Consider the following 22003-nt stretch of genomic DNA (forward strand, 5'->3'; position numbering starts at 1 on the left):
GTCATCTCGCTCCCCCCTTTTAAATCGGAGGTGTTCGAACAACCAATCCCTCTTCTGAAGGACAATGTGAAGTTTACGTAAAAAAAAAAAAAAAAAACAGAGAATGTAAAAAGCGGTGCCATTTTTGCCCAGCCGTTTTGCCTTGTGTTTTAAAATTCCCAGTATGCAAAATTCAGTGCTACTAAGGTGTGACGCCATGTTACAAAGAGTGGGCTTAAACAGTCAGTGCGAGGGGTAATTGCTTCATTATTGACAACCTGGGGATAGGGGAGGGAACCCTCTAAGAATTCTCTTTTCAGATGGGAATCCTCTCTGAATGGGACCCCTTCGCTGTGGGCCTTCCTTTCAAGAGTTGCAGTGTCCATGTGAGGATCCGTTGTTTCAAGAGTTGCAGAGTTCAGTGAAATCGGTTTTTGTTGCACATTTCAGCCTCCTGTAGCATCATGTTAGGCATTTTGCAGAATCAACCATTACAGATTGGCTAGTGTCGCTTTTTAAAGTTGTCGGAGAAATGCAAATAGGGACACCTTTCTCAGCCTTCTCCAAAGAGTAGTCAAAAGAACAAATACTATCCGTTGAATTGTGGGAGCAGGCATTGAACCTTTGTATTAATGTTACTATATATCAATTGTTAATAGTGATGGGTGAACCTTTGGCTTTGCTTAAAAATCCTTTTTTTTCCCCCAAGGGCCATTGTTGAGCAGTTTTTGAATACTACGTAAGAATGTTTAGGAGGGGAAAACCCAACACAAAGGCATTCTTCTCCCCCTTGCCCATGTCCTCACCACAAGCAACAGAACTGAAGGGGAAGGAGTAACCACCAGCAGGAAGTAGGGTTCACAGCAATCACCTACCGATTCATTCTGCTGGCCGCCAACACTCAGCTGGGCGACGGGAGGAAGCAGGGCAGCAGAAGGGAGGGGGAGTGATCGGCATACCCCTTCTGCAGTGACATCCCTTCTGGTTTATGCGGAAGCGCCCGCATTGCACGGTTTCCATAGAGTTTCTGTGGAGGTTGCTAGAGCATCCTCATCACTTTTGGGTCAACCCTGAAGTGATGTAGACGTGTCACGCTGGTTTGCGTGCATGCGTTGCCCGCTGGCCCTCAGCTGGTCGGCAGGCAGCCCGGTGGGTTGGCGGGATTTTACCCGCCGCCCCCGGGCACTTGGCAACTCTGCACGGGGGGAGGGGGGACGCTTTAGCACTCTCCCAAAAAACTCTATGGAAACTATAAAGTTTTTTGGCAAGTGCTAGAGCATCCCTCCCCCCCAGTGCAATGTTAGAACTTCCACATAAACCAGAAGAGACATCATCGAACAGGGAACGCCAATCGCCGCCCTCAAATCTGCTTCCCTAAACCTCTTGCTGGTTTCCAGGATGGCAACCCTAACAGGAAGAGTTATGTTGCTGGTGCCAGTCTTTGCCGAAACTACAACGCACATCTTTCCCGACCAGGAGGCTGAAGTTGGTTCCTTATTCCCAGTTCGTTCCCTATTCCCAGTTCCTTATTCACATTTCCTAGTTTCTGAATGATTTTGAGGACATTTCAAAAGCTCTGCACCCCAAGATATGGATTGGACCACCACATATCATACACCCCCACATTCAGGGGACTGTGTCCTTCCAGATGGCACATGCTGGGTCCTGGTCCAAAGTCCGATTCTTGTGCCAGCGGCTCCCAAGTGGGGTGACCCAGGACAGATGCCCATACAGACCCTGCACCCCAAAATAATCTTTGGACCACCCCAAATGATACATCACCACACTCCAGAGACTGTCCCCTCCAAGAAGACATACAGCGGTGCCCGGTCCAAACACCGGTTCTGGTACCATTGACTTCTTTTTGGGTCCACCCCCCACAGAAATCTGTATTGCAAAGAAATTTTGAATAAGGAACTGGAGCTCTGCACCCCAAAATATGGATTGGACCACCACATATCATACACCCCCACATTCAGGGGACTGTGCCCTTCGAGATGACATATTTTGGGTCCTGGTCCAAAGTCCAGTTCTTGTGCCAGTGGCTCCCAAGTGAAGTGCCCCCAGGACCAAGGCACATGCAGACACTGGGGCTCAGCTGCACCCCAAAATAATCTTTGGACCACCCCAAATGACACATCCCCACACTCCAGAGACTGTCCCCTCCAAGAAGACATACAGTGGTGCCCGGTCCAAACAGCGGTTCTGGTGCCATTGGCTTCTTTTTGGGTCCCCCCCAGAAACCTGAAATGTCGTCAAAATCATTCAGGAACTAGGAAATGTGAATAAGGAACTGGGAATAGGGAACGAACTGGGAACAAGGAACCAACTTCAGCCTCCTTTCCCGACCACCATTTCCTGCCAAGGGTTATGGGATTTGTAGTTTGTCCCTTTCTCAGCCTCCCAAATTGAACCAGGAAGCAAAGAAAACTGAATACCCAATAATCTCTGGCAGAAAATGACAGCCAAGGAAGATACGAATCTGTAATTACAAAAGACCCCAGAGACCTAGCTCATCTGCCCAAAGAGATTTTCCTGCTGGCATTTACTCCCAGAAAGATTAGCAAAACTGGGTGGTGGAGAGAGGGAGAGATATAAGCTCCCATTGGATGCCCAAACAGAAAATGGAACGAGACCTTTTCTTCTGATTTCAAGCTCTCAAAATGTGATGGTGTCACTCTTTTTCATGTGTCTTTCGAAGTTTATTGGGTTGTGACCTGACCATCTCTTTGGGGCATTGAGAACACTGTTTCACCACAGTATCACAGGAATGAAAGTCAACTTGTGGTGACTGTATCGCGTTAAAAAAAAAACACTGAAGCTGCAAACTAGGGTGATGAAGAGAAATTATCTTAATTCCTCTTTAGCCAATTTCTCCCTAACATCCAAATTCGGGGGGGGGGGCAGGAAGGGAGGGTCTGCTAAATGTCTGAATTTCACTTTTTAGATGCTCAGAGACAGGCAATGTCTTTCCCAACCGTCCCACCCTCCTGCTGCACCACCACCATGTGGTGTGTAACAATAAACAACTGCAAGGGCTGAAGTTACAAAAGGGACCATTGATTTATGCCAGAGAGCTAGCACGGTATACTAGTTAACAGCGGTGGACTCTAAACTGGTGAACCGGGTTTGGTTCCCCACTCCTCCCCATGAAGCCTGCTAGGTGACCTTGGGCCAGTCACCGTTCTCGCCGAACTCTCTCAACCCCACCTACCTCACAAGGTGCCTGTTGGGGTGGGGGGAGGGAAGGGGATGGTAAGCCGGTTTGATTCTCCTTAAAAGGTAGAGAAAATCGGCATATAAAAACCAACTCTTCTTCAAAGAGAAATGAAAGAGAAATCCCTTTTTTATACAATTAAAGAGAGAGTAAAAGGAATCAATGGTGTTGATGAAAAATACTGTCAGGTTGCAGCCGAATGGTGACCCCGTAGGTTTTGAAGGCCAGAGACCTTCAGAGGTGGTTTGCCATTGCCTGCCTCTGCTTAAAGGCCCTGGGCTTCCTTGGTGGTCTCCCATCCAAATACAAACCAGGGCCAACCCTACTTAGCTTTTGAGATCTGATGAGTGTGGGATTGCCTGGGCTATCTAGGTCAGGGCAAGAGGAATCAATGGCTACATCTGGGAAAAGTGTACTTTGGAAAAAGAAATTCCCCTCCCCATATCTGCCCTATTGCAAACCACGATCCGGTAGCCTGCCTCGTGCCACTCAGAGTGCCCCTGAACAAACTGGCATTCGAACTAGAGAGGGGCAAACATTCGCCCTATCATTTCATTTATATTTTCCTGTTGGTTTTGGTTCTGCACAGTTCTGGAAATTAATTTGTGTTCTGTCTGCATTTAGTACAGTTTTTATACAGTGTTTACTTGAGATGTTGCTGCAGCTTCTGCAAAAAAAAAAGTTTGATTGTTCTATTTTATAGGTTATGAATATGGCCTATGCTGATTTGTTGATGCTCGAGTACTGGTGGAATAGGGTTGTCAACTGCAAGTTAGGAAATTCCTGGAGATTTGGAGGTGGACACTGGGGACGGGGTTTTTTGAGGAGGGGAGTGTGACGGACAGGAGGCTGTCCTGCCCCTGAAGGGAAAACCAGCCACTCAGATGAGCCGACAGGAGGGTGCTCCAGCATCCATTCACCCTCGAGAAGGGGGATGAGATGTTGGAGGAAAAACAGGAGAAGGGGGAGATGAGTCCTGCCTCTGGGAGAGAGCAGGGACAGCTCAGGTCTGGCTCAGCAAAAGAGCAGCCAGAGGGAAGGGCCGCTCTGCCTGGTAGTGTGGCAGAGTGGTTGGACGCTACCTCTGGGAGAGAATAGAGTCTCTGACTAATAGGCCTGCCTGTAGTGATGAGCAGACCGTGTAGTCGGACGCGGTGGAAAGGGCCGGCTGGTGTGGGAGGAAGCCCGTGCGTGAGAGAGGATCCAGCCTAGGGGGCCAGTCAATTCAATTCAATTCAAAAACCTTTATTGGCATAACAAATCGTACAAGCTATTCCAGAATTTGACAAATGATAAAAACATCAATATCGAAATCTGCAGCAATAGATATGAATAAAACGAGGTATGCCGGAGTACAGTGAATATAAGGCATATACAGAAAACGAGTGTCTACAAGTAACCGGAATAGCAGCTATTATATTTTTTGTTTGATTTTTATCATTAGAGCTTGCTTCAAAAACATGGCTACTATTTCAGTGGTTTCTGGATCATACCCGTTGAGTAAAAGAGGGGCTAGTCAATAAAAGTCTGTTTGGGCCTGAAAAGCATTGTAGAAAAGTCTAAACTACTCTCTAAAGTCATAACCAGTTTAAGTTGTTGAGCCTCCGCCAGGTTTCTACTTCATCTACCTGCTAGACCTGTGCTGCTGGTTTGTTCCTTTAAAACCTACCTGGAAATAAATACATCTTCTTAGTTGTTTATATATTAATCCAGCCTTAGTGACCTCAATAATCTCCTTGTGCAGCACAAAGCCTACCTCACAGCAATGGACCCAAGGCCTGTACACTCAGTACCTATAAAACACCTGGAAACTGGGGGGAAGGTTTATAGTTCAAAACGAACCTAGATCCCCAAAATCTTAGGCTGTGTGTGTAGGGGAGGGGGGGAAGGCTTGTTACAAGAGGGACCTTAGTGGAGTATAATGCCATTAAGTTCACCCTTCAAAGCAGCCGTTTTCTTAGAAGGAACTGCTCTCTGTTGTTCCGAGATCAGTTGCAATTCTGGGAGATCTTCAGGCCCCACCTGGAGTCTGGCAACCCTAAGCATATATTTTAACAGAGTTTGGTGCAACAAAACAGGAAAACATAAAAGAGCACAAGGTTCTGTTTGCACAAAGGAGAAGTGAGCTCAGAACAGGGATTTGGAGATTAAAATGGCAGGGATGAAAAGTTTGAATCAAAGCTAATGCTGATGTCTGTTCAATAACACGCAGGAGCTGCCTAGTAACTGAAGACCTTTCTCACTTATTTCCGTCGTTGCTGGCCACTTTCTATTTACCGCAAGCGTGGATGAAACATTCCCCAGTAATCGACTGTTGCTCCCCAGTCATTAGGATTGCCAAGTGCCAGGCAGTGGCGGGCAAACCCCCGCCAATCCACCTGGCTGCCCACCGACCAACTGAGGGTTGGCGGGCAATGCGTGCACACGTGCCTGCCCGCTGCACCACATCACTTCCAGTTTACACCCGGAAGCGCTGCATCGCAACGGGCCTTTTACCACTCAAACTCCCAGTTTGAATGGTAAAAGGCCCCTTGTGATGCAGCACTTCCAGGTGTAAACTGGAAGTGACGCGACCGCACGCGCAATCTTTGCCTCGCCTCCGCCCCAAAAACCTCCCACCAGAGGAGAGGGGGGACTTGGCAACCCTACGAGTCAGAGGACCAGGTTTTGTAGTTTAGTGAAGGCAAGGAGACAACATGAGGCAGGATTCTTAAGATCAGGATTTATTCTTCTGCCCCTCTTACAGCCCTGCTCTACTTTCTCCTCCATCTTTCTCCCGTTCTATTCGGCTTCCTTCCCCCAGTGCAGAGGGCTCTAGTCCGCCCGGCCGCAGACTACAGCTTCCCTAATGGGACAGACCTCTACACTTCAACAATGAAACCCCCTACAAAACAGCTTTTGAAACACTACACCAAGTGAATGTCGGGTAGGGTTGCCAACCTCTAGACGAGGGCTGGAGGTGCCACCTCCAGGTTGGGAAACTCCTGGAGATTTTGGGATGGAGCCTGGGGAGGACAGGGACCTCGGTGGGTACAATGCCACAGAGTCCACCCTCCAAAGCAGCCATTTTCAGGAGATGTGAGAATCTCTTTGGAAGTGTAGAAAGCTGGTGGGAAATGGAGGAAGTGCAGGAGGCAGGTGGCGGGCCCAGGCCCCCCGAGAGGGGTGATGCTATTCCAGGAGTCTTGGTTGTCCTGTGGGCCAAGAGATCTCGTTGAGGGACTGCTCATGTAAATGTTGCTGGATCTTTATTGAGAGGGAAGGGAGGGGGAAGTTTGATCTTGGGGCAGTTAACCTACCTCACAGGATTGTTGTGAGAATAAAACGGTAAGGGAGAAACTCTGTGTGTTGCCCTGGTTCTTTGGAGAAAGGTGGGGTGAAAATATATATTCAGGCTTCTAACAGCAAGCCTAGTGGTTTGTTCTAATCTGTCATCTTGTTGATGGGTTGGTGGTGCAGACTGGTAGCCCTGGAGTGGTCAGTGCTGCATAATGAACTTGTAATCTGCTTCCAGTGCACTTGAGCAATTGTTTGCAAGTGCATTTTGCAGTTTCCCGCGCTAAAATCCAGTTGCAAAGTGCATTGAATGTGGATTGAAAGTGCATTATTCAGCATGTGTGGAATCATCTGTTGGAAAGAGGACAGCGGAAAGTTGCAAAGTGCATTGAATGTGGATTGAAAGTGCATTATTCAGCATGTGTGGAATCATCTGTTGGAAAGAGGACAGCGGTTTTCAGGTGTCAGTTTGTTGGTCCATGTGGTCAACCTCCACCTTACTAAGCAAATTGGTCCAACTTTCTCCGGTTCCATTTTCAACCCCATTTGCCACTTTGGAATGCAGAAGCCACTGGCTCAAAAAACTACTGCAATATAATTATGCTGATTTCAAAAGAAGAGCCCAAGCTCTCTCAAACTGAATGGAAGCTTAATGCCTTACTTTCCATTCTGCTGAGGAGAATAATACTGCCGTATTTCATTTTGAGATGATATTGTACAACTCAGCAGAATGGAAAACAAATTGCTGCTCTTCCTGTCAGTGTTAGAAAAAAAGGGAGAAAAGGTCCCAATATTACTACTCATCTAGGTAATTTTTATTATACAATACCTAGAGGTTTTAGATGCTTTATTAACAAACTATGTAATATCTCTTAACTATGTAATATTTCCTTTTACTTGTTGGTCAGGATTAGGGTTCTCACTCCGGATCTTGCTCGATTTTATAATCCTCCGACTCTTCTTCAGCCTTTGTGACTGCCAGGTACAGCTTTCGGTTTCGGTTACCATCGTCTCCAGTTCTCCCCTAAACTCTGAACAGAGGATAAATCTGATGGAAACTTGAAATGCTTCATTATTGACCATAGGGGTATAATCTGGATTTTTTTCCCTATACATTGCTGGAGACCCAAAGGAGAAAGAGAACCACTTCTGACACCATGTAATGTTTTCTTTGCTTGTAAACCAGGATCAAGGTACTCTTAGGTTCATACAGCAGGTTCATTTATTAGCAAGGAGGTACAGAGATGGAAACAACTGTTTTCAGAACAAAAAAGTTTATGTCATCTATGCTTCTAGACAACTAGCTGCACTAACTAAGCAGGGACTCCACCCCATGAGACTAAACCAATTCACACAAATATTAGAGGGAATCACACCAATCCACTTATGTCTACGATAAATAAACTACCAACAGTTGTTATATATTTTTATCCCACCCTTTCTCCAAGGAGCTCAGGATAGTGTACACGACTCCCCCACTTTTACTCTCCCAACAGCCCTATGCGGTGGGTCCAAATAATCCAGCATAGGGGTTGCCAGCCAAGCTCTAGCAACCGGTGGGAGCCTCTGGAGGGGGTGGGGATGCAAGCTGCCATTGCTTCAGTGGTGCAACGTTACTTCTGGCACACAGAGAAGTGACGTTATCAAGTCAAAGTGATGCCATAGGATTCCACTGAAACTCTGGTTTCACCATAGAGTTTCAGTGAATCCTAGAATGTCACCCCAATGTGAAGACGTCTCTTCCAGATTCATTCTGGAAGTGGCATTGTGCTGTTGGGAACTCTTGTGGGAGCCCTAGTTCAGCAAGCTTTGTTGCTGAACAGGGAGGGACTTGAATGCAGATCTGCCCAGTTTTAAGTCCCTTACCCTAGCACTTCACCCTACTGGCATTACTGATGAATATGGATGTAATAACAGTTTTTGTAGTGCTAATCAAATCTGAAGTATTGCCTCAAGTAACTGTAGAGTGTTTTGTCTTAAGCAGAATAGACAATGATCAGCCGTGGTTTACAGCTTGTGCAATAAAAATCTTTACTGACTGGTTGACCTTTTGTGTAGGTCCCCACTCTGATGATGGACACTCAGTTTTCAGAATTCACCCCTGACATCACCCCTATCATGCTGGCTGCTCACACCAACAACTACGAAATCATCAAGCTGCTAGTCCAAAGACGGGTCACGATCCCGCGCCCGCACCAGATCAGATGCAACTGTGTGGAATGCGTCTCCAGTTCCGAGGTGGACAGCCTGAGGCATTCCAGGTCAAGGCTGAACATTTACAAAGCTTTGGCCAGCCCATCGTTGATTGCCTTATCTAGCGAAGACCCTATCCTGACAGCCTTCCGGCTGGGCTGGGAGCTGAAAGAGCTCAGCAAAGTGGAGAACGAGTTCAAGGCGGAATACGAGGAGCTTTCGCAGCAGTGCAAACGCTTTGCCAAGGACCTTCTGGATCAGGCCCGGAGCTCCAGGGAGCTGGAGATCATTCTGAACCACAGGGATGATCAGAGCGAGGAGCTGGACCCCCAAAAATCTCATGATTTGGCAAAGCTAAAGGTAGCAATAAAGTATCACCAGAAAGAGGTAAGGGCTGTTTTCCTGGGGGGGGGGAGGCACAGAGGGTTAGACAGAAGCGATGGAAATGTTTTGGCTAGAATTCATTACCAGAAGCAGGAGGCTAAAGATCTAGAGATGGACTTCCTTGAGCAGAAGTCATCTTCTCAGGGAGGGATGTCTTCTGGGAGCCAAAAAAGATATATATGGGTCCAACCCATAGTCTCGAACCATTCCATTGTATCCAGCACTTGGAATGCAATGGGTGTAAATGCGTATGTGTGAGTGAGTATGTGAGCACACCACCCAGTTTTATTATGATCTCAGTCAAATGCTCGTGATAGGTAATATGTCGGTTTGCTGCAATGACCCCAGGGATGTGTAACACGTCATGCACTGTCCTGTAGTATTTCTCTCCACATAGACCAGCGACAGATGTAGAGGGTACATTTTAACCTCAGTGCGCCTGCATCCCCAAATGCAGCATTTTTTCTCATAGGAATGAATGGCAGCCATTATTTGGGGGAAAGTGATGGGGTTGGTTGCCACAGAAGTGGAGATAAAACCTGTTCCTTGCCTCCTGTTGACCCCAACATCTGGAGCATATAATAGAACAAAATATATTTTCCTCTTCCCGATTGCAGTATGTTTGTTTTTTATTTCATATAGCTGAATGGGAGCCAGTGAAAAAGCCATTCCTTCTCCTGTTTACATAGCCACACCCCTTAAGAACATAAGAAAGGCCCTGCAGGATCAGGCCAAGGCCCATCAAGTCCAGTACTCTGTTCACACAGTGGCCAACCAGGTGCCTCTAGGAAGCCCCCAAACAAGACGACTGCAGCAGCAGCATCCTGCCTGTGTTCCAAAGCACCTAATAATGATAGGCATGCTCCTCTGAACAGGAAATAATAGGTATGCATCGTTACTAGTATCCATTTTGACTAGTAGTCATGAAGAGTCCTCTCCTTCATGAACATGTCCACTCCCCTCTTCAAGCCTTCCAAGTTGGCAGCCATCACCACATCCTGGGGCAGGGAGTTCCACAATTTAACTATGGGCAAAAAAGCATGGTCGCTTTAGCCTCCTGTATTCCCTGTTTCAGCCAGGATTCAGCCAGGATCGAACGCATGCGTTTTCGCCGAACGTGCGTTCGATCCTGGCAGAATCCTGGCTAAAACAGGGAATAAAGGAGGCTAAAGCGACCATGTGTTTTCACCCTACGTGTCGTGTGAAGAAATACTTCCTTTTATCTGCTTTGAATCTGTCACCCTCCAGCTTCAGCAGATGACTCCGCATTCTAGTATTATGAGAGAGGGAGAAAAGCTTCTCCCTGCCCACTCTCTCCATACCATCCATGATTTTATAGACCTCTATCGTGTCTCCCCTTAACCGCCTTCTTTCAAACTAAACAGCCCTAAGCGTTTTAACCGCTCCTCATAGGGCAGTTGCTCCAGTCCCCTGATCGATCAGTCCTCTTGATTTGCATAATCCTATCTTGACAGCCCTGCACAAGAAAATCTTAGGAACCAGTTTATGTACCAAGAGAAAATGGTTAATTATGCTTAATTTTATTTCCCACTGTCACTGTGAGGTTGATAAAACTGGATTAGGCCTTTGGCATACTTAGGAAAGATTGACATTGGAATAATGATCCCGGTGGGTTCTTCTTCCTTGGTGCGAATGCAGTTTCACAGCTTGTGCTGTAGAAGTACTAACCAGCAAAGACAATCTCTGAGTTGGCAAGCTGCTTCCATGCCAAAGAGCTATGCCAGCCTTCAGTCTTGGGCCACTCTTCATGGCACCAAGTGGGTTACTCACCTTGCAGCACAGATAAATTCATTGGTATATCTGTTCATGCTTCACAGTACAAAAATTTTGGAAGCATTTTTTTAAGATGCAAAACTACTCTGAGAATTGGGTGGGGAGGTTTGTCAGTGACATTACAGGTATTATCCCATAGTGTAGGTGCTGAACAGAATGGTTTTTCTCTAGTTCAAACTGAGCCTGCAGAACTCCCCCCCCCCCCCACACTCAAGAGCTTACCTTAAGAGAGAAAAACGTACAAGTATTTGGAGGGCAGTGACGCTTGAAATTATAGGCCTGTCTTAATTCCCAGGCTGTTTCCATTTGGGACTTTGAGTACACAAGCCTTTTCCACAGCAGCACATGTGTTGTTGTACTCCAGTGTGCGCATGCGCTCAGATCTGCAGATTTTTCATGTCCGTATCTCCTGGAATTACAACTGGTATCCAGGGTACAAAGATTCTGCTTCCCTAACACTTTGGCCCTCAGAAACAGGTTCCAGGGCTGAATTATCCAAGGTGCTATGTATGTGTGTGAGTAAGTGTGTGTGTGTTTAATGACAACTATCTAGAGTTTTTTTTAGCATGAATTATCTTCCTCCTTTGCCCAGGACTTAGGATTTTCGCAATGTGATGACTTGTCTTCCCGTAGTGCAGGAGTAGCCATTTTTCCATATATAGACAAATTTTAAAGACTGGGAGTCTGCCAGAAGGAGCAAACTGTTGGAGAAGCATTCTCCGCATTGCAGAGGTTCTGAAGAAGAAAGCAAAATAAAGTGGATGGGAATGTGGATGCCTTTGTTCCTGTATTCATGAACTTAATTTATTAATCCTGATAAATGCATGCCCACCTTTGTGAGTGATTTATAGTTAGAGGTAACGGCCCCTGAGCCCTTTCCCAAAACTTCTGACAGTTTCCAAACTTCTAACACACTTAGTTTTAGTCAGGTGAAGAATAGCACGTCTTCCGAGAAGTTCTCCGTCCTTTCTGCATGAATCTCTCATAGCATACATTCCCACTGAAAGGAGGCAAGCCCCGAACAGTGATTCATGCAGAGTTGCCACAAGCAGCTTCCTTTGTGGCTTTGCAGCAAGGGTGTTTGAATGATGACGCTCATACTCAGAGCAGAGATGCGCCTGACTCCCCTGAAAGGTGCAGAGATAAGACCAGAGCAGTAAATCATATAGAGACTGTCACAGGCAGCCTCCTTGGTGCATGCTCAGAGCTCACTAGAAATGTTGAAGAAAAATGTTGTTTTGCACTCCAAACAATAAGTGTAGGTAGGGAAAACTAGGCAGGGGTACCATGGAAATAGTTTTGAACTGATCCATATGGTGCCAGGAATGGGGGGGGGGGCATTCTTTAATGCTACAGTGGGAGGGATAAGAGGCCATAGATTTAAGTTGCAGGAGAATAAATTGAAATGACAAAAGTATTAACAACATCCTGTTGGTACGATTGTATGGACTACGGGGCAATTTGCCCAGGAAATTTGTAGAATATTTTTCCTTTGAGGTTTGACAAGAGCGTCCGTGCAGTCATCTGTCAGGGATAATTTAGGTCAAGTGGTTCTTGCCTTGGTGCACGGGATTAAAGCCAATGACCTTAAAGGTATGGCAAAAAGTGACGCACGCTTGAGGAAATCCAGAAAAGAAGGACTTGTATTTTGTGAAGCTGTGCAAATATTCTCCAGTTTCCTGCTTCAGGATGAAAAGAGCGCTTGAGGACGGTCTTAAAATATTTTTGCCCAGTTTCTTCGTCCGTTTGCTTTGACATATTGGGGGTCCCAGCTAGTCAGGGATCACATAGTGATGAGGGTGGTCTCACAATAGGATATAGCCTATCAGATAATGGATGCTCTCACACCCCTGCCTGGGCAGCAGCAATAAGTGGGGTGGGAACAGGCAAAAACAGCTTCCACGCTTGCTCGCCCCCACTGCTTTCACTGCAGCTGCCCCACTTCTGCCCTTCTTTTTCTCTGTCACATCTGCACAAGCAGGAACACAACTGCAATTCCTGTGCTTCCCCCGGCCTGGAACCCTCCCTTCCTTTCCCCTTCCTTTCCATTTCCCTGCCAAGCCATGCTGTAAGGAAGGCGGAGCTTCATTTAGCCCTACCATTTTGGAGGTGGAGCTTACCTCTGCCTCATATTGTCTGTGGGTGAAGCGTCCTGATGGATGCTGTACCCATGGCTACCCCACAGTTATTACTTTGAGCCCAGTTACTATAGGTTCATTTTTAATTTGTCTCAAAAGGGGAAATTATGGGGAGCCAGAAGGGTTGCCAGGTCCCCCCTGGCTACCTGCTGGGGGTAGGGTTGCCAGATCCAGGTTGGGAAACTCCTGGAGATTTGGGAGTGGAGCCTGGGGAGGACAGGGACCTCAGGGGGGTACACTGCCATACAGTCCACCCTCCAAAGCAGCCATTTTCTCCAGGGGAGCTGATCTCTGCAGCCTGGAGATGATAATTCTCCAAGTCCCACCTAGAGGCTGGCATCCCAAGGAGCCTGCCAGGTCATTCCCATATTGGCCATGGTATCATCTGGATGCTCCAAAACACTGTAGGATCTTCCTGCCACCCATGCAGTGAAAAACCCCAGTGTAGGTGAACATTTCCACAGGGGCTGTTGATCAATGAAAGAGGAAGACACTTTTCAGCAGGGCTGAAAGTGGCCCCCAAATACAAGGTGTAGATGTGGCTCTGTCTGGTTTTTCAGTCCTGTGTAAGTTTGGAAACCTGAGATTAGGTGGGTCAGTTTCCCAAATGGCCTGGGTGCCCAAATGGTTTTCCCCCTCCTTTTGCATGATAATTTCCCAAAGAACTCTGGATGGTTCTGATTGCATCTAAGTAGACTTTCCCCTGAGAACACGTACAGAGCACCCACAAGGATTTTAATAGCCCTGTGATGTCACAGTGAAGGAGCCTCGATGGCTACATGTTTTGGATGCCACTCAGGGCCCAAATATTATTGTGTCTGTGCCGATGAGACATTGATGAGCAATCCCTGCCCTTGATGGGTTGCATTTGAAATATTTGCTTTTGCTGATGAAGGACTCTCCCATCTCCGTGAAACAGAAAGGAACTAAAAATAGGCAGCAGTGTCAGTTTGACCAGTGCTGCATGGCTATATGGCCCTGATTCTACAGCTTTTGGGGACTGTATATAATCCTTCAGCAGTCAGCAAAGGGCTGCTATAGACAGTTCACTGTTTCTCCTGGACAGGACAAGTGGCTCTTTCTGGTCAGGAGGAAGGTACTTTTAGCACTCTTTGTCCCCGTTTCCAGATTTCTTCCAAAGACCCCTGGAGGCAGTTCTCCTCAGCCTCCTGTGGTGGTCCTTTAAATAGCTGCCAGCCCACCTGGGTAGAGTAGGGTAACTCTAGGAACTGTGATTCCTAGAGCTACTGTATGCCACTTCTGGGTTTCCCCTAAAAGTGAGGTTGCAGCACACACAATGCCATGGCCCCACCATGTCCCCATCCTAGAATTGCCAACCTCCAGGTACTAGCTGGAGAGCTCCTGCTATTACAACTGATCTCCAGCCGATAGAGATCACCTGAAGAAAATGGCTGCTTTGGCAATTGGACTCCATGGCATTGAAGTCTGTCCCCTCCCCAAACCCTACCCTCCTCAAGCTCCACCCCAAAGATCTCCAGGTATTTCCCAACCTGGAGTTGGCAATTCTACCCCATCCCTGAAGCTCCTGCCAGTTGCCAACCCTGCTGCTTTAGGCTTGACAATTTATCTGCTTCTGACCTACTTCCCATGAGACTGTCAAGACCTGCTATCGAAGTATCTCCATTGCCAGGATGTCTTCCTTCCTACCTCTTGATGACTAGTTCCTGAAGGCATCAGGTTACTGGGAGGTGGAGTCCCACAGCCTCAGCCAAGCGGCAGCTGTGCCACCAAGTCCACCATCATGTTACCTCTTTTTTTCTCTGCCTGATGGTGAGTCTAGGGGCAGAGACGATGCAGGATGCTTTCTCTGAGAGTAGAATATAACTATTTTAATTAATTAACTAAGAAATATTGCCACACATGAATTTTATAAAATATAAAATATGCAATATTGTATTACACCGATAAATTATATTTACAAAAAGGGACAGAATGAGGGAAAATTACACACTGCAGTTGCATTTATAGCATTTGTGATTACATAAATGTACCTTTATTGCTTTTTTATTATTTTTTGGCAGAGGCTGTTTGCCTGTGGACCCGTGTGAAAATTTACTTTCACACTTGAAAGAATGCATTTGATCCCTGGCTTTTGGCTCATACGAGCTCTGGAGAACTAAAAGAACTTTTCTAGGAATCGCAAGTCTTAGAAAATAAAGAAAAGTGTTTTTGTCCTTTAAAAAGGCTTCCATAAAATGTAGGTGCTTATAGTCTCATCCAAATCATTAGATATAATAAGAAAATTGAATACATCCTCATACCCTCCAGTATTTCACAGGTGGAAACGAGGACCGTTATGTAATGCTCCTATTCTCACAAGCAGGGTTGGCCCTGGTTGGTATTTGGATGGGAGAGTCAAGGCAGAACATACAGGATGGATGGAACTCCAATTTGGAATGCTTTAAAAGGGGAGTGGACAAATTCATGGAGAGAGGGGGCTATCAGTAGCTACTTGTCATGATGGATATTTGCTCCCTTCAGTACCAGAGGTAGTATGCCTCTTTGTATCAATTGCTAGGAGCACAGGCAGGAGGATGCTGTTGCAGGCCTTCTGTTTGTGGGCTTTCTAGAGATAGCTAGTTAGCCACTGGGTGAACAGAATGCCTGCCTCGATGGGTCTTTGGTCTGATCCCACGTGACTCTTCTTATGTCCTTACGAGTTAAATTTAAAGATAAATGGATTTTTTTTTAGGTTAAAGATAGATAAGAAAAACAGAACCCCCTGCAACATGTTATGAGTGGCAAAACCCAGCTGAACAGGTCGATGTGTGAAGTGGTAAGGAGTGCATGACATGGGAGTTTAATGTCGAGAGGGATCTTTGCCCAAGCGGGCCATGGCTACCAGTTCACTTGCCTTCCCCCAAGAGGCTGAGGCGGCCAACTGAAATTTGGGCCGGCAGCAGGCACAGCCTGTTGAGAGACAACTGGCCATCCTTTTAGAGTTACCAAACTCCAGGTGGTGCCTGGAGATCTCCTGGAATTACAACTCATCTCCAGATTACAGAGATCATTTCCCCTGTAGAAAATGACTGCTTTGGAGGGTGGACTTTATGCATTATACCCCACTGAAGCCCCTCCCTTCCCCAAACCCCAGTGTCCCCAGGCTCCACCCACAAAATCTCCAGGAATTTCCCAGAGTTGGCAACCCTATGTCTTGTCACTGAGGCAAAAGGTGAGGCTGAAAGGCTATCCTTCTGATAGCATCAGGGATGGCTGCATCCCAACAATGGGGATGGGAAACCCTGAGGACCCGTGGGATGAGGGCAAGGCACACATCAAGCCAGCCACCAGACTAGAGTTGCCCACTCTGAGTTGGGAAATTCCTGGAGATGTGGGTTGCGGAGCTTGGGCAAGGCAAGTTTGGAGAAGGGAGGGAGCTCAGTGGGGATGTGATGTCATAGAGACCACCCTCCGAAGCTGCCATTTTCTCCTGAGGATCTGATTCCTGTCATCTGGAGATCAGTTTTAATTCTGGGAGATCTCAAGGCTCAGCCCTACACCAGATTCTGAAATCCCAGCTGGCAGCAACTGAGGGGGATTATCTTCCTTACAGTAGAAGAGTTGGTTTTATACCCCACTTTTTTCTACCAAAAGGAGTCTCAAAGTGTCCTACCTCCCCGCCCCCAACAGGCACCTTATGAGTGGGGCTGAAAGAGTTTGGAGAGATCTCTGACTAGCCCAATGTCACTCAGCAGGCTGCATATGTTGGAGCAGGGAATTGAACCCAGTCCTCCAGATTAGAGTCTGCCGCTTTTAACCACTACACCACACTGGCTCTCTTGAATGTTAGAGTGGGAGAGGCAGGATGGTCTTAATACTAGTCTGAAGCTAGGTTGTTCATGGCATAGAGGTGGGAAGAGCCCTACTCAAGGAGTAGGAACAACAGCAGCACTTCCTGCTATGTTCAGGCATGTGCATTTACGTGTTGGTGTTAGGGTTGCCAACTCTGGGTTGGAAATCCTTGGCAATTTGGGGGTGAAGTCTAGGGACAGTGGGGCTTGGGAAGAGGAGGGGCCTTGGCAGAGTGAAATGCCATACAGTCCACTCTCCAAAGCAGCTATTCTCTCTGGCGGGACTGATCTCTGTAATCTGGAGATCAGCTGTAATTTCAGGAGATCTCTAGACCCACCTGGAGGTTGGCAACCCTAGTTGGCACTAGCGTCTGGCAGCATCTATTCTCAATTCAATGACCTAATTTAGCAACAGAGAGAAACCTTGAAGCACTTCCAATTAGCAAAATGTTACAATCTTTTTCTCACCTTATATATATCAGTTAAATCCCCAGAACACTAAAATAAGGATAATGATTTAACAGGGACCATTTCTACAAAAACAGGACATGTAAATGGGAACAGGTAGGGGGTGTACTTTTAATAAAATGTTGGTATATCTTGATCATATTTGTCATATATATCCTATTTAGGTGATATATTTTTTATGAGTTGAGGGACCTGTGAGACTCATGGGGGGAATCCCCCCCATTAATGAGCTCAATTTGGCTCCAGGCCCCACCACTCACCTTGGAGCCCAGTGTCCACCACCACCAGCTCTCCAGAGATAAAGTCCCAATGTATTTTTTTAAGACTTCAGATTTCTCTGCAAACCTGGGGACTTTCCCAAGTTTGCAGGAAAATCTGTTTAGTGTCAGTGTGGCCCCAGTTTGCGGATTTAGATATCTGCGGATGGGGCACACATCACTGTTAGATGTATAGATGATTTGATCTGAAGAGGTGTTTATGGATTCTGAACTTTTGAGAAAGGATAGCCTGAAGTCAGACCCTAATTATACTCAGAAGCAAGTTCCACTGATTTCACTGATAATGCAATCCAAAGCAGAGTTACATCCTTCTAAGACCACTGACTCCAGTGATTTAAGGGGAGTGTTAACTCTGCACGAACAGGATTGCAGCGTTAGTCTGTGCTCCAGTTCAGGGTGTGAATCCTTGGTCCTGCTTGAGAACTCATTTGCCTGCTCATGCCACCGTTTCTGTCGAATGTTCAGAAGATAAATGCAGAACCACTACCCCCTTCACTAAAACTGCATCCCTCTAATGTTGTCATTTGTTACTTGCTTTGAAATGTATATGTCTGTTTCCAGGGGGTGAGTTAGTTGTTTTGAAAATTAATGGGGCAGATTCTTTCTCAAACTGGACCTGTTAATTACAGTTCTGAACACGGAGGGGAAATGTTCAGAGTCAATAATATTATTATAAATGGGGGGAATGTGTTCGTATATTTGTTTTTCAAACCTCACACATAACCTAGAAAGCAAATTGCCTTTTTGCTCAAGTGACAGAGAGTCAATTATACAGGAAACATGAGAACATGCCCTTTGGTGATTTCTGTAGGACTTGGTTGATGAACGTTGATATTCCAAATGGAAAGCTCACCCTTCTTTCTTTCTGGCGCTGGAAGCTGTTTTCTACATGGAATGGATGCACGCCTTGAATTTCAAATATTTTGAGGGTATCTGATGAATTATTTAGAAGTTAGGAAGGACATAAATTGTTTGCAAAACAATCTGGCATGATGCAGAAAATAATAATGCAGGGCCTTCACACTACAAAACCGGTTGTTTAGCTCTCGTCACATGGTCATGCATTAATGAATTGAGTATCCATTCCTCCAAGAGCTGAGCTCCTTAAGACCAATAGATCTTATGGTTAAGGAAGTGAAAAGGCTGTTCTCATCCATGCTGAGTATAAGTAAGCATGCTTCCCGTTCATATTATCCCTTTTATTTATTTGGACTAGGGGGAATGGATTGAATGAAAGAGGTTCCGCTCTCTTCACCATTATATGAAAACACAAGTAAAAGTGAAGGGAAAGCTGGAACTGAAAAGGAAGTGCTGTGCACTTGGGTCTGTGCATATGCAAGAATGTTGTGAGTGTCCTGTCAAACACTCGTCAATGTCCATTAAACATTTTGGAGCGTTGGACAGTGATGCTTGCAAAAACACAAATGGTTTGGAGTTGAGCATGGAGATCTTCACCGGTCACTGCTCTTGGAAGAACTCACGGACTGTCATGGTTGACTTGTCCACGGTCTCATTGGACCTATGGAAAAGATGGTTGACTGTGACTCCTAACCTGATTGTTGCCAGTTGTCTTCTCTTGCCATCAGTGGTGGAAGACGTTCTCCTCGTTTATGTGGCCTAGTCAGTGTAATGCAACTCAAACCCTATTATATGAACTCAACAACTGATTAAACTGCAGGCATGTAGTCTGCAGGTAGGGGAAGGGCCACAAATGATTAAAAGAACAAAATCTGTCCTATGAATTGTCCTCCCATAATTGAGTTTCATGAACTAGAAGTAAAAATGTGATTTCGGTTTAATGAAGCACTTGACAAGCTCTGGGGAAATGGTGAAAATGAATTCTAGATTGTCCTTTCCTTGTGGAAAAAGCTTCGTTTGTTGCTTCAATAACAATATTTTTGACTGACTTTGGCTTCCTCTTTTGTGTGGCTTGGACTCACCCAAAATTTGCTGTATCAACACATATCCTTATCTTGGAGCAAACAGTTTGTGTTTGTGGTATGCACAGGAGATGCATATGCCCATTTCAGCGTCTATAACAATAAACACTCTGTGTGTAGTAGAGCAAATAATGGAGGCACTGTACAGGAATAATCATGTGTGATTATCTCAAATGCAGAAAAGGCCAAATGTCCTGCCTTCCTGGCACCTAGTGGGGGCGGGGGGGACTTACCGGGTTGAAGGTGGCCTCACTGGCAATGCGCTGACATCACTTCCTGTGCACACTGAAAGTGGCTTTGGTGCAAAGCCAACTATACTCTGGCATTTGGGTGAAACTCTGTGGTTCAACCATGCCGTTTTGCCCAAGTACCAAAGCATCATAGAATCATAGAGTTGGCTGTTCTGTACCAGTCTAACTTGGACGATTTCCTGCCCTTAGCTATGGTTCTCCTTTTAGGTTTCATGGAGCAGATAAGTGTGGGCCTCTGCATTCTGCCAGCAACGTGTTGATGTTACTTCTGGGCACATGGGGAATGACATCAGTGCATCGGGATGCTACTGATGCCCCCCCTCTTTTGATGCCATTCCCCTCCTTGCTGGCCAGCTGAGCCACAGTAGGGAGCACCTGCTTGGGGCAACCCTAAGATTGGCATCCTTGCATGCGAAAGGACCAAAACGAAGACCTTGGAATCCTTTCATCTGACCAGCAAATTCATTAAACAGGTGTTGAAATCTAAACTTATTTATTAAGCCTTCTTGAGACATTCTTTTATGGTTGTTCTGTTCCAGTCTAACTTGGATGATTTCCTGTCTCCAGCTATGGTTCTCCTAGTTTTTATGGAGTAGATAAGTGGGGACCTGCAGAATTACAGGGGGAGATGTCCTTCTGACAGCAAGAGCCCAAACAACAGCAACAGATAAAAACCCATCATACAGCATACATAATTTTATCTTTGGCGGTTTTCCTCCTGCATGTTCATTGCATTTCATGTGTGTGTGTGTGGGGGGGAGCTTCAAGAGTTATTTCCAAAGATAAAAGTTTTGAGCTAAGCTATAATTTTTCCAGGAGACCTTTATTTATATAAAAACACCAGAGAGATGGCTCATCTCTATACAGACATTCTTCTCAGCGGTGCCGTATAAAGCTCTGCAGTGCTTTGAATCTGTCAAGACTGCCACCATTGCTAGTTGAATTGGACTCCCCCCAGAGGCTGTGAGGAAACCTAGAGAATTTCTAAGGGGCACTTCTGTCTGCTTACAAAAAGGACTTTTTAAAATGTCACCAGCGCATGAAGGATGGCGGTAGAGCACACAGAGATAAATTCCCCGCTGGCATGGGCTCTGTTTTCTTGAGGGGAAGCCAAGGATATCTTTTTTCTGTGAGTCCTGTAAGATGGCGTCGCCTACCTTTTTTCTTTCCTAGAGCAGCAATTCACAGTAGTCCCTCCAATCAGGGCTGTGTCCATATTTTTTGTGATGAGAGGACTACCATAGTTACAGCAGCAGTTTTAAAAAATATAATTATAAGTCCACATCAGAAAGTCGTGAATGGCATGATTATAATTTTCATTAAATACCAGTGGGATTCCTAGAGTGTCACTATGATGTGGTGCCATCACTTCTGGTTTTCAGCCAGAAATTACTTCAGAGTGCATGCAGCACCGGCTTCCCCCCTTTCCCCCCTCCTACCACCAATTTTACTGGAGGGTAAGTGGCAGCCCTACCTAGGATACATGGTATGGGGATTCAAACAGCCCTGTATGGCCTGGGAACTGCATACCGTAAGGACATCTACTCCCATATGAACCCAACCACTATGGTCATAGTTAGAGGCCATTCTTTGGGTGCTCCTGCCATATGAGGCTACATGGGTGGCAACCTGAAAAAGGGGCTTCTGAGTTGAAGCTCCAAGATTATGGAATTCCCTCCCCAGAGAATTTACCCCTCAATCATTGTCTGCTGTCAGCAAGCAAAGACGTTTCCATTTCATCTGGTGTCCCCTTACTGCCCCTCCTTCTTGGTTGTCTTTAATAGCTCTTTTTAATATATATGTACTGCTTCTAAAGCTTTTTGAGTGTTGTTCACTTCCTTGAAGGCCTTAATTGAGCAGAAAGGTAGGATACAAATGTTCTAAATAAACAAATAAACTAAAATACAGGAAGTTATATTTAAAAGTTATATTTTTGTATTCAATATAGAGATTTGATTTTATAAAATTGAGTGCCTGGCCCCCAACAAACAGTCCTGTGACACCTTCAAGACTAAAAAATGTGTTGCAGCAAACTTTCAGGATCCAGAATCCATTTTCTTACATCCTGCATCAATGCTTCACAATCAATATGTTAGTCTTTAATGTACCCCAACACTCTTTGTTGTGTGGGTGAGCAATTTGCTGCTTCTAGAATTCAGTGCCCTGACCTGGATGGTTCAGGCTAGCCTGATCATGTCAGATCTCAGAAGCTAAGTAAGGATAGCCCTGGTTAGTACTTGGATGAGAGACCACCAAGGAAGTCCTGAGTTGCT

The 22003-nt window shown here is 45.9% G+C and overlaps 1 protein-coding gene across 1 annotated transcript in view; it reads left to right on the forward strand.

Annotated features, from left to right (window-relative positions):
- Positions 1-22003, forward strand: part of TRPC5 (transient receptor potential cation channel subfamily C member 5) — a 168256-nt gene that overhangs the window by 49135 nt on the left and 97118 nt on the right. Inside the window, exon 2 of the mRNA XM_056859397.1 lies at positions 8531-9052. Within this exon, the coding sequence (XP_056715375.1) occupies positions 8531-9052 (522 nt within the window). The remainder of the gene's footprint in view (positions 1-8530; positions 9053-22003) is intronic.

The sequence above is a fragment of the Euleptes europaea genome, chromosome 13 (genome assembly GCF_029931775.1).
Source record: "Euleptes europaea isolate rEulEur1 chromosome 13, rEulEur1.hap1, whole genome shotgun sequence".
In the NCBI taxonomy this organism is placed as follows: Eukaryota; Metazoa; Chordata; class Lepidosauria; order Squamata; family Sphaerodactylidae; genus Euleptes; species Euleptes europaea.